This window comes from Hyalella azteca, unplaced genomic scaffold (assembly GCF_000764305.2).
Source record: "Hyalella azteca isolate HAZT.00-mixed unplaced genomic scaffold, Hazt_2.0.2 contig17676, whole genome shotgun sequence".
NCBI classification, from domain to species: Eukaryota; Metazoa; Arthropoda; class Malacostraca; order Amphipoda; family Hyalellidae; genus Hyalella; species Hyalella azteca.
The window spans coordinates 41438-53350 of NW_025947451.1; the positions used below are offsets into that span (position 1 = coordinate 41438).

Genomic DNA, 11913 nt, shown 5'->3' on the forward strand with positions numbered 1-11913 from the left:
TAAAAAAATCTAGAAAAAAACTAGAGCACGCACATGCATCCGGATTGCTGCGTTAGACGTGACTTTTCAGCAGCTACAAAATGAGCCAATAAAAAGGAAAAACCAAAATTTTCTATTTTTGACCCAGACGATTCCCTTAAGTGTCGATTGGGTTGTTGCAATGTTGCCTACATTGTTTAAATCTCCGTGCCCTCAGTGCATGCACACAAATTCAAATAAAAAAAGTTCGCATCGACCCTTTTTGACGGTAATTTGGTAAGAATTTGGGCAAAAATTTCTAATCGCTTTCAATTTCTACGTAAGCAACTCGTACTCGTCCGAGTCAATCGACCCTTACGGTATGTATGTAATTAACAGTAAAGTTTTTAAACGTCATTCCGCGTTGGGGGGGCTTAGTCGGATTTATAGAACGCTTTGTTTTACTTTAATGCAATAAAATCTTAGTCAACCAATAACTAACTCTGTCAAATAAAAACAAATTTCGAGTTTAATCAACATATAATTATTCTTTAAACATCTTGCTGTGATTAGCAATGTCAGGACAGTTTACTTTTTTCAACGTATAAACCATTAGCTCGAAATTTTGTTTAAACTTGGGCGATGTTTGAATCCTGGAAATTTCTGAAGTTTTTCTTTTTCAATGTTATAAAATAGGGTCATGGTATATCACGTCAATCCTGATGTAACACGAGATTCAATGACGCAAGCTTACACATTATTTAATTTAGTACACAACGTAATTAGCGATGTCTGCCAAAGAGCCCAACCTTCAACGCCGATTAGGGTACCTCTATAGCGGTTTCAGCGTTTAGTAGGCCGTAGGCCTATCGCCGATTCTTAGCATCGCAGAACATTCACAGCATTTTGCTGTCTCGAACTCACAACTCACTGCTACAATTCTGCTTTGCTTAACCGCCCGGCCTCCTTGCCGATTCTGACCAGAAACTGGCGCACAGAGCTGGGTTCGAGCCCGCGCCTCTCTGCTCCAATCTTGGTACTCTGAACCTGTAACCACTGGCCACCCCCACACTAGACGCTGACGCGACAAAAGTCACGAATATCAATGGCAATTGCCATTAATTCAATGTCAAGATTTATTGAGCAATTACACAGAAAAGGATTGGTCGTGCTAAAGCAAATCTTTCGGATAGGGCCAATACTCTATAAATGTATACACATGTGTACGATACTTTTATAACTGCGCATGGTGTCTGGACACTGGACAGTGGTTAATCCGATGCTTAGCCTAATCATTATTTCAGGTCCCGCGGCGGATCCAGATCTCATTTTGATCCCGTTGAACACTCGTGCCTGTCTTTCTTGCTCACATTGAGGCTATAATACGTAGGTCATGCGAGGATACCAGCGTTCCTTAAAACCGGCATTTTAATTATGTACTAGTAATTGAATAATGTATTTCGTTTTGTCTCATTTATTCCGTTATAAGGAAAAATAAGATTAAGACAACTACATGGATTTTTCATATCGAATATGTACTTTTGGTTCTTCATAAACATGCACCTGTTATGAACCTGCTGTTATTTTTTTAACAGGATATTGTTTCCTTCCATAAAATCAACCCCTAAAATCGGTGCGCTTTACTCCAATCCAATAATACAATAGACAACTGGACAATCAATAAATTTGGTTTAAATCATCATGATTAAAATTGACAAACATGAAAGAATGGACATGATGTCGACACCTTGGCCATTTAACATGTTGTCAGCGCAACATCGTGAGCTCATTTGTTGTCCTCAACGCTGAACGTTCGTCGTTTCATGAAAAAACACGTGCAATTTGTCAGCAAAACCTCATTTCTTGGTGGCGGCCTGAAGCAGTTTGAGTACCTCGGCCGCTTCATGTCTAGAAAAACAAGCATCGCCGCGTGTGGCTTGTTTCGATGCTGAGTCGAGTTTGTCGTAGACATCCCTGAGCCCTTTGGCCAGCAAGGCCACCTGGAGGTCTGCGTCGCGGGGCACGAAGTCCGAAAGCTCTTCAGGAGGATATTCTCTGGATCGCACGTCTGGCGCCTGCACGCCCATCTGCCGCAACACCATTTGTTCAGCTATACCTTAATGTATCAAGAGGCTCCTGCCGAGCATGGTTGAACTAGTATAAGGTTGACCCATGAGAAGCTCATTTTCGCGGATGGAGCTTGTTTTTCGCCTATGACGTCACTGATCTCAAAGACGTCACGGGCATTAACCAATCACCGAAATGCGTTCAAACCAGTCAACCAATCCGTCATGGGAATGACGGGTTTGTTTACGTTTCTCGATCTACGTAACGTAACAAGAATGCTGAACTGAAAGGCGGAACTTCTCGTTGGTCAACCTTATATAGTTCAACCATGCTGCCGAGACCCTATAGAGCAGTGGTTCTCAAACTTTTTCAGGCTGGCGCCCCCTTTGGCTCCCAAGTGAATCTCTAGCGCCCTCCCCCCTCCCGACAGACACATATAATAATATACGTTTAAAAATTACTTTTTTAAAGACAACACTTCCAAAGAATCCAGTATCTCCAATCTTACAGATGTACAATGAATTTCTCATCTAATTTTCGAAAATTAAAAAAATTACTTATTTAATCTTTTCTAATATATAAATTTTTTTAATGTATAAATTTTTTCCAAAATTATTTATTCTGTTAATTGATTCATGCATTGCCTCTGACTTCACACAAGTGTGCAAATTTTCAGATCAAGTAGACAGGTAAAAGTGTGTCAAATATCAGTTATAAGATTTGTAGCTGACAAAATTATTTTTTCAATTTTTTTAATACTATTGAAAAAATTTTTTTCAAATCTTTTATTTTGACATTTGATTCATGCATTGTCTCCAACTTTACACAAGTGTGCAAAATTTCAGATCGATGGGATAAGTAGAAGTGTGTTAAATTTTGATTATAAGATTTGTAGCAGACAGACAGACAAACAAACAAACAGACAAGAAGTGAAGTTAAAGAGAAGTGTTGTAAAAACAAACGCCTCTTTCGTAATATTTAGTACGCTGCAATTTTAAAAGAGAAAGGTTAAACACAATGTGTAATCCACAAATAGATCCCCATTTAGTATACCAATATATTTTTTACAGTTATAACTGTTTTAGCACTAGAAATTCAAGACGGCTCGGACAAATATACGACCGCTTTCTCGTGGCCGGTCTCGCAGCCGGTTTCAAGACCAATCTCTAAATTCAGTGACCAAGGAATATCTCCCAAACTAATGAACACAGCTAGATAAAACTTGTAAGTATTCATAATAAATACGTATTCATTAGGACCTAACGGTGATGTTAAGCTTTTGAATTTTTTTAGATTTTACCATCATTCAGGAGTTATATGGCGATATGGGCCGAAATTCACAGTGATCAAAGAATTTCTTCCAAACTACTGAACAGCTACGAACGAAATTTTTAATATAAATTCCTAACTACCAAATGGTGATTTCTAGCTCGTGAAAATTTATTCGAGTCGAGTCATGTTCTACACGTGTTGTGTACAAATCGTCAAACAAACGGACATTCTTCGACTTCGCGGATTACCGCCCCCAACTGCCCCTTTCTTCCTCACCGCCCCCTCCCCCCAGATCTTTCCACCGCTCCCACGGGGGCGATATCACCCACTTTGGGAACCACTGCCCTAGAGTGTCGTTTTTTTGGTGATCCTGTCAAAAATTTTGGAGCTAATTTTTTCTTGATTTTTGTAAGTGTTCAGCCTCATTTTAAGTCGGAGAAAATATATTTACTCTGCCATAAAGTCATTGCTAGAACCAAAAAAAAATAGAATCAAACTTGGTGTAGGGGAGGGACCCCTCTCGGTTTCTCATGATTTCTCGCGTGATTGTCACATCATTGTTTACATAGGTTCTATACAGTTTTAATTTTTAAAAATATTTCTTCTGTGTACTGGTATGACTGTTATATAAATGGAAGGCATAGAAAAAGATTAATCTTGTCATAAAGGAGGCAGTCGTATTTGTTTGAATGATTTAGTATAAAAACAACACTTTCATATTTAAATGAAAATTAAATGTATGAGGCTAAGAAAATAGATTGCTTTTCACTAAAGTGTTGTTTCAGGAGCTTGGAAAGCAATATAATTAATCTGACTTAAATTCCTCCAAGTAAATTGGCAAATAAATGGGGTCCCTACAGGACCCCTTTTTTCAGCATACTACGTTGTGAAACAACCTTGGCAAGTTAAGGTCCATTGTAATTGAAGGGTTACACTTTTAGTGCACATACGATATTAGGAAACTTTTTATTTGTAATAAGAGAGAGAGAGAGAGAGAGAGAGAGAGAGATAACGCAGATTTTAAAGATCATCATCTCTATATGCGAAATATTGTGATTAAATGAATTACAATCACACAATTAAGATTTAATTGAACACTACTTTCCCTACCGCTGACGGAACATCGCTCCTCCTGCCGATGCTTGGCATGATCTTGCCGCTGTTGCTGAAGAAGTTGGGCGTCGCCTCGCCGAAGACCAACACGCCCAGGCACCACAACATCAAATGCACCAGCGTATGTGAGGGCCTCATTCTCGATAGCTTCTTCTTCTTTTGCTTCTAAGTTAAGAACAAAAATATGAGTTAGCACAAAAAATTGGCAATTATTGTTGTAGTCCAATTAAGATTATTTGCACATATAAGCAAGCTTCGCACTCCAATCTTGCGTTGATTGGGTTTGAGACATATAGTGTTTGTACCGAAATTTCATAAAATCTAAGCAAAAAATTCTAACGAGCATGCAGAGCGTCATTTGTCCAACAATCCGAATTCCTCCGAACAAAACCCCCACCTAGCTGTCCCATTTAACGTCCATGCCTTTTCATTGAGACGCTGAGAACGTTTCACGTTCCGTCATAAGATACGAAAATGGTCTGAAGGTGAATTTTTGAAGGTAGATTTTAATTTAGTTTAATTTGTATCACCCTTATTCCACGAATTAATTACATACGTACTCCGCGAGAATCATTTAACTTCGTTTAGTTATTTCATTGTATACAAATAGAAACACTGTTGTTCTTCATTTGACGTCACAGTGCCACATCACTATTTCGTCAATCATAATAATTTTCAACACAGCTATACAGTATTTACATTAATATACCGTTAGTCTGCCTGAATCGCAAGTTTGCCTAAAATTTAAAAGCAAAAAAATGCCATGTACACCATACGCCAATTGAACCATATCTTCAGTGAAGACGTTTCGGAGACCTGATCGATCCATCATCAGTTACAAAACCCATTGAATACAAGTACAATCATAGCTAGATTTTCGCTACTGATTAAACTTGTATTTAATGAAGTTTATGAACTTATGATGGAGCTGGTCTACGAAACGTTTTCATTGAAGACATTGTAAATTTAATAGGAGCTATACAGAATGAATGTATATTTTTCCTGTGCATATAGATTGAATGTATATTATTATTTATTCCTGTACATACAGACTGAATGTATATTATTCCTGTACATACAGATTGAATGTATATTATTCCTGTACATATAGTGCCACCAAACACTTTATGGCAGCACAGTCATACCTGAATAAATTATACGCAGCTCTCCAGAGTCGTGGACTTGTAGGGGAGAAGCTTTGGTGCGTGTTAGGAGGACCAGGCTGAGGCTCGGTATATAAACATGTGAGCCGTGATGGTCTTATGCGGTCAGGGAGAGAGAAATGCACTCAATGTGACATCACGAAGGTTGTGCTTGGAAGTGGGTTAATAATTTATAATTGGATTAATAATGGACAGCCTGGGTTCATGCTAGAAAAAGTTCATGGCATTTACCTGCATGGCGAGACGCATTTTGTGGGTTTGTATCTAAACACGACTATAAGCTAAAGTTCGAAGTGACTTGCATTGAATTAAAGACTTAGTTCGAATGTATATCTTCCGAAAAAATGTTCTTCACAGGCACTATTGATACATAATTATGATTTTTTTGTTGTGTGTAAACTGTGATCTATATTCTGCACATTACAGATTGAATTAAAAGGATAAATGTTCGACAATATTGAGATCGAAAAAAATATGGTGCAAATTTTTTCGCACCTCAAACTTAGTCTCGATTAAACACACCCGACAAACTGATTACTAACAAAAAATATCTGTGCATTGCCTCACTTGTTTAAATCGAAGTTAAAATAATATTTTTCATTATTCACCTATTATTCAAAAACCGGGTTTTATTCAAACAACTTTTATTGCAATTTTAAGATACTGCAGTATCTTCTATATTGAGGTTGTCTATAAATTTTTTAAGGCACAGTTTTGACATTTTTTTCAGTCAACTACACGGAAAAATAATGAAAACTTATTAGCAAATGAAGAAGCAAGCAATATTGAATCCAAATAATGAAAATGACCTAAACGCGTTCGAGTTAGTACTCATATTTAATTGATAACAAAGATAATGCTCATCGCTTATTACTAGACCCTGCTAAGCCACGGTATCAAAAATATTTGCCAGCGACACAACATCACAGCGAACTTATTGGCATATAGGTAACGTATATATATACGCAGTTAACGTATCCGTTCTTTCCTGTCACTGCACCTACATACTTTCTTGGAGCTTCAGATAAAAATTCTATTGTTGTCAGAAACTCCAAGAAAGTATATATTCAGATAGATGGCCCGTATACATGAAAAATACAAGTTATAATAAATAATTATACAATACTTTACTTGTTCATGAGTGGTACGTGATCAGCTTGGAGAGCTGCTCACGATTTGCCTATAACACACAATAAAAAGTGAACTAATATCGTGTGCAGGTAACTCATATTGGGCGCAGTTAACACATATCGTGCAAAATGCACTCATGTCATGCGCAGTGAACTATCGTGCGCGGTGAACACACAAACAGATAGCCGCGCTGGTCTTCCGAGAGATCGTCGACCATGTATGGACAGATTATTCACATGACCTTATCTGGGCCGATGCGGTGTATACGTCAAATTAATTAACGGTGATACGTCAGCGATAAGCTCTACGGTCAAGGCCGTTCATTGCGGAGCTGTCATTGCAGTGACGAATGTGCACGAGCGTCATGCAGCCATGCGGGCAATGCGATCACTGCGCACACCGATGTGGCGCCAGAGTCATCTTCCCCTCATTGGGGTTACTGCATCAAGTATAAGGTGAGCTAATAAACCAAGCACAATATTTGCAATAGTTATAAATAATTACATCTTAGATTGTCCTCTTTATTCAATTTTTATGTTCATGTTCCCTCCGTCAGTTTTATCTTATTTCAATGACGCAAAACTCATCTGCACAGGTGCCGGATACTTTCAGCCCTCCACCTTGAGCTCGTGATCATGAGGCCTGTAGGTCTCCAAGCAGTTCCTCGCCCACCTTTTCAACATATCAGCCTCAAAGATCTCTATCCCGGCCATCTAGGATAACTCCCTAATCATCTAGGATAACTACCTAATCATCTAGGATAACTACCTAATCATCCACATCGCAAGCAGGGAAAATTTAGAGCAGGACGCGTCCTACCGCCCTATTTTTCTCCTCTGGTTATAGTAGCTGTGATCCTGGAACGGCCTCATTTGTCCACAACATTGCTTCAATTGATTACTACTAGGTTTATCATCGAATCATAGCATTAACCTAGGCCACTCGATTGTTATCTCTGGCTGTCAGACCAGCTCGCGACGGGCTTCAGCAGCGAAGGCCTCCAGAATTTCCACAATTACTCATTTATTCCCGCAACACGATTAGCAATAGTCAGATTTCTTCGAATCAAAATTCAAAAATCCTTGCAGTCATGAGGGAAACTCACTATATCTTGTCTGTCCAAGTTGAGGCTACTGACAATAAGGTGACTGGCACAGGATGCATATAAGTTTTGGCCCGCACCAATCCAAGATAACTTGGAGAAGGACATAACGGCCACTTCCTGGGCCATCAAGCCGAGAAATCTTTAACGATGTAAATATATCTGCGACGCCATCACCTATCGTACTGTCGTTACGAAGCTACAGATCATCAAAAACTCCATTATGAGGTTTGACAGCAGCCGTAATTGAGCATCCATAGATCACCCCATGCTGAAACAGGCGTTCTTCTCATGTCTGCCTAACCTGGCTCGATCGTGCGTAGATCCTTGCCAGCGCTCACCAAACCACCGGCCCTTTTTTTATAGTTTTTTATTCTACTCTGAGAAAGGCAAATGAAATCTACTCAACTGTTGTGATTCGGCCACCTCAAGGCCTCCTTCCTGATGAATGGCATCATTGAATGCAGGCTACTATGAAGTAGTGAAACGATCCTTCCGCAATTAAATCACCATTCAGTGCAGCGTAATTAGATGGAAACAACAACGTCCGGCTATGCAGAACCACCTCAGCTCGCCTCCTTCGCCCTACCGCTCATCTTTGGCCCAGCTACGGTTGGGACACGGCAATTCGTTCGCATGCAGGCTGTGTGGCCAGGGTGGAGGAAGCAGAAATCGTCTTGGATACCAGGATACCATCCTTGCTTTTACTCATCGACCTCCTCTTCCGAAAACCCACCTCGTCTGCAGCCTGACCCGCTCCTGCGTATTCGTGACCATCGGCGCAAGAAACAACTACAACGACATGACACTAGAAAGAATAAACACGAATGAAGTTTCCAATGAAAGCCAAGTGTTCGCAGGAACCTACACTGAATTTTGAGAGATGAATGGCGCAAATTTTTTTATATAGGTTAATTGAAAGAGGGCTGAGTTACGTCGGCTGCTGTATATTTTTATTTGCATAAACAGATTCTTATGCAAATAGTCTGCTGGAAAGTAAGAATGCAGTAGAAAAGAATCCCGTATAAGGATCTTATGGATATAGAAATCATGAAAAGAGTTTACTAACTAACACATACTGCAATGAGACGAGCTGACGAGTATTAAGCCTGAGGGTGAACAATAATCACTGACAGATAACAGTCATTGAGCTCATGTTTTGAAGCCGTACCCAAATTACGCTTATCGAATACCGGTTTTAAGGGCTGTGGGCCTCTTAATTACTGTACTTTGCGATATTGGTCAATATCATCAGAAGTTTGCTGGACCTATACAATTTTCAAAGCAGCTATTAATGTTAATCCCGTTCATCTTTCAGTGAAGCGTCACAGTGTTTGACGCTAAGTTCTCAGTGAAGCCTTATATACGAGCACACTTTTATCGGAGTAATTTCAGCCGATAAAATCACGCCTGTTCAGAACTTATAGATTGGCAAAAAAAAATCTTATAAAAATTCGTCTAAGAATTTTATGAACTAATTGTAGATGCAAAGGCTAGAAATTATTTAGAACCGAGTGAAAGTTTATTTGGTGGAATAGCGCCTGATTTTAATATAATATCAAGCGCAATTCATAAAAAAATATGAATGTAACTGCTCAGCCAAACAAATTCTAAATGAAATCCAATAATTAAATTAATTTTTTGTGTTCACCCGACTGATCAAATATTTATTTTATCGGTTCTTTCGAGTAAATTATTGACTTATTTCAGAACTTCGGGTTAGCAGAGGACGGATTTTTTGTAAATAATTTGATTTTGACAAAAGAAAATACCTTAACCGAGTGCCACGTTTGTATTCTGGATGGCAGCCTAGAAACATTTATTAGCAAACGCTTTGTAGTACCATCTAACTTGTAGGTGAAATAGAAATGCTAGAAAAATTCTCAGTCAAACGTTTTATTTTCAAGGATAAATATTGAATAATACATTTTGTGAAGCCTATATGCGCCTTTCAAACAATCTAGAGGTATTTGGCTTCTCAAGGGAGACTGGCACAGACATTCAACACTTGGTTTAAGCAGGCATTTGTCCAAATCGATGTATATTTTACAATGCATCTATCATATATTTTAATTCAAATTGAATTTAACAGTTCATATAAATGCGAAGAAAAATAACAACAGTTGTAAATTTTTTTTAATACATTTTGAACATCATCATTAGTTGAATGTTCCTACACAGAAGTAAGAGTTATTGTCGAAAGTGGGTAGCATGTGCAAAGTCGCATATGTATGTGGGTATGTTGAAGGTTAAGAGTAAAGATTTGAATAAGTTGAAGGCGCGAAATAAGTAAAAGGTGAGAATATGTTTAAGATGTGAATACATTGAAGGTTCGAAATAAGTTGAAGGTGTAAGTTCATTTGCGTGAGCGATCAGCTGTCGAGGTGTTACTTATCGCCTTATTTTCGTTGCCACAACAGCAGGAAGCATTAAAGTTGATAGATGCTAACTTTCCACGAAGATTTTTTTCACGGCTGAAATTTCAACTCAAATAATTCAGTGCTTTCATTCAATTGAACAAAACGCTGTATATATAACAGCAGAGGATCTTCACCACAACCGTTGGGGCCGCATCGTCTTGCGAACATGACCTCCTGTCCAGACGAGAAACATGTTATATTAAATATGATGGGCATCTTAAATAACCCGTCGATAGCTTGCAAGACTCAATTTTTATAAAGAGGGATGTGGCAATCGTGAAAAATCTTTTTTTTTATTGCTCCGAAAGCTTGATGAAGTGGAATTCAAATAAAACGATTAAAAACGCATAGGAGACAATTATGTTTTTTTTAATTCTAGGTAGCGATCGTAGAATACTTGCACAAGTTTCTATAAACCTATGTTCTCTCTCTCTGTCCTTAAGGAGAAATCCAAAATCAGATCACTGACTGAAAATAAACATATATCAATTATTTTAGCAAGCGCTAAATTCCGACTAATCTCAGAAAACAATAACGATTCATATATTAGTATTGGGAATTTGTACGACATTCCAGCAGATTACGATATAGAAGAGCGTTTACGAATGGTATTGCAAGACCAGATACAATTTGCTCATCTACATTATATTCGGTAATATCGTTCAGAGCTATCGGTAATACAGTGCATTGGTTAAGAGCTAGAAAATCGAATTGTTTCGCTTTCTTGCCTGCCTACTTTGGCATTCTTTTTAATGTCATTGAGCTGTGATCCTTGCTTTTACTGATTTTGCTTAACCTTAAATCGTCATGCATGCATCGAGTTAACTTTAAATTTTTATAGCTTCTACATATAACAGCGTCCATAATGTTACTTTTTTTCTTCTGTTTTCTTCAAATCAAAACCCTCCTTGCAGTCTAAATTTTTAAGCAAATTTGAGTCTGCAGTGCAGCGGAGTTTCGACACCGTTGAGTTTAAAATGATTCAGAAAATATTTTATTCAGAAAGAAGAAGGCTATTCATTTCTTCTAATAAGCTTATTAATATTCAATGAGAGCAATACTTTGCTATTGAACTTCATCATTTACCAAAATCATAAAAATGGAAGGAAACTGAATAATTATGAGGAAAATTGGAGGTACTGATATTAAAATGCGCAATGGTTGCGCATCGAAAAGAAAATATCAGGGATGCTATGAAAAGTAGCTTTTTACTGAAAAATTCGAGGCCGGAGGGTAACATATTTAAAGTTTCTTATTTCAATTTCAAATTTTAATTAATGATTAATCCAGGATACTGCAGTTGGAGAAAATCCTACATAAAAATTCGAGTCCTCTGTATAAAACTAAATATATATACATTTAAACATTTTAGTTAATTTAATTTTATTTTAAAATTATATCTCCAATTAGTCTCTATTTAGACATATCGTTTTGTTAATAGGAAGTATGCTAGTCTTCAGCAGGGAACTTTCATTTCCAAGTAAAACAAAATTGCCACAGTTTTCAGTTGCTGGCACCTGAATAAAGCGAACCGAAGCGATGAGGTGCGTCGGACAAAAGCTGCCCGAAGTGACCGTCTTTGGTCTGCTGCAGGAGACCGAAGTCCCTCGCCTGCAACGGGGAATCGGGGTCTCTCGCCTGCTGCAAAAGACCGAATTCCCTAGCCTGCTGCAGAGGACCGAAGTCC

The 11913-nt window shown here is 38.2% G+C and overlaps 1 protein-coding gene across 2 annotated transcripts; it reads right to left on the reverse strand.

Moving 5' to 3' along the window:
- Positions 1-980: 980 nt before the first annotated feature.
- Positions 981-5615, reverse strand: LOC108676099. Of its 2 annotated transcripts, none has more exons than XM_018164138.2 (3): positions 5556-5615; positions 4408-4575; positions 981-2045 (listed from the first exon to the last, which is right to left on the reverse strand). In XM_018164138.2, exons 2-3 carry the CDS (start codon positions 4546-4548, stop codon positions 1815-1817), a joined length of 372 nt encoding a protein of 123 aa, XP_018019627.1. In that variant the 5' UTR covers positions 4549-4575; positions 5556-5615; the 3' UTR covers positions 981-1814. The 2 variants fall into 2 exon arrangements, with proteins under 2 accessions (XP_018019627.1, XP_018019628.1); XM_018164139.2 differs by having other exon boundaries at positions 4408-4572; positions 5556-5611.
- Positions 5616-11913: the final 6298 nt, after the last annotated feature.

Coding starts and splice junctions, on each gene's coding strand:
- LOC108676099 (XM_018164138.2), bottom strand. CDS start 4,548: ATGAGGCCCTCACATACGCTGGTGCATTTGATGTTGTGGTGCCTGGGC. Junction 2,046..4,407: donor GGAGCGATGTTCCGTCAGCG/GTAGGGAAAGTA, acceptor GTGTTGCGGCAG/ATGGGCGTGCAGGCGCCAGA.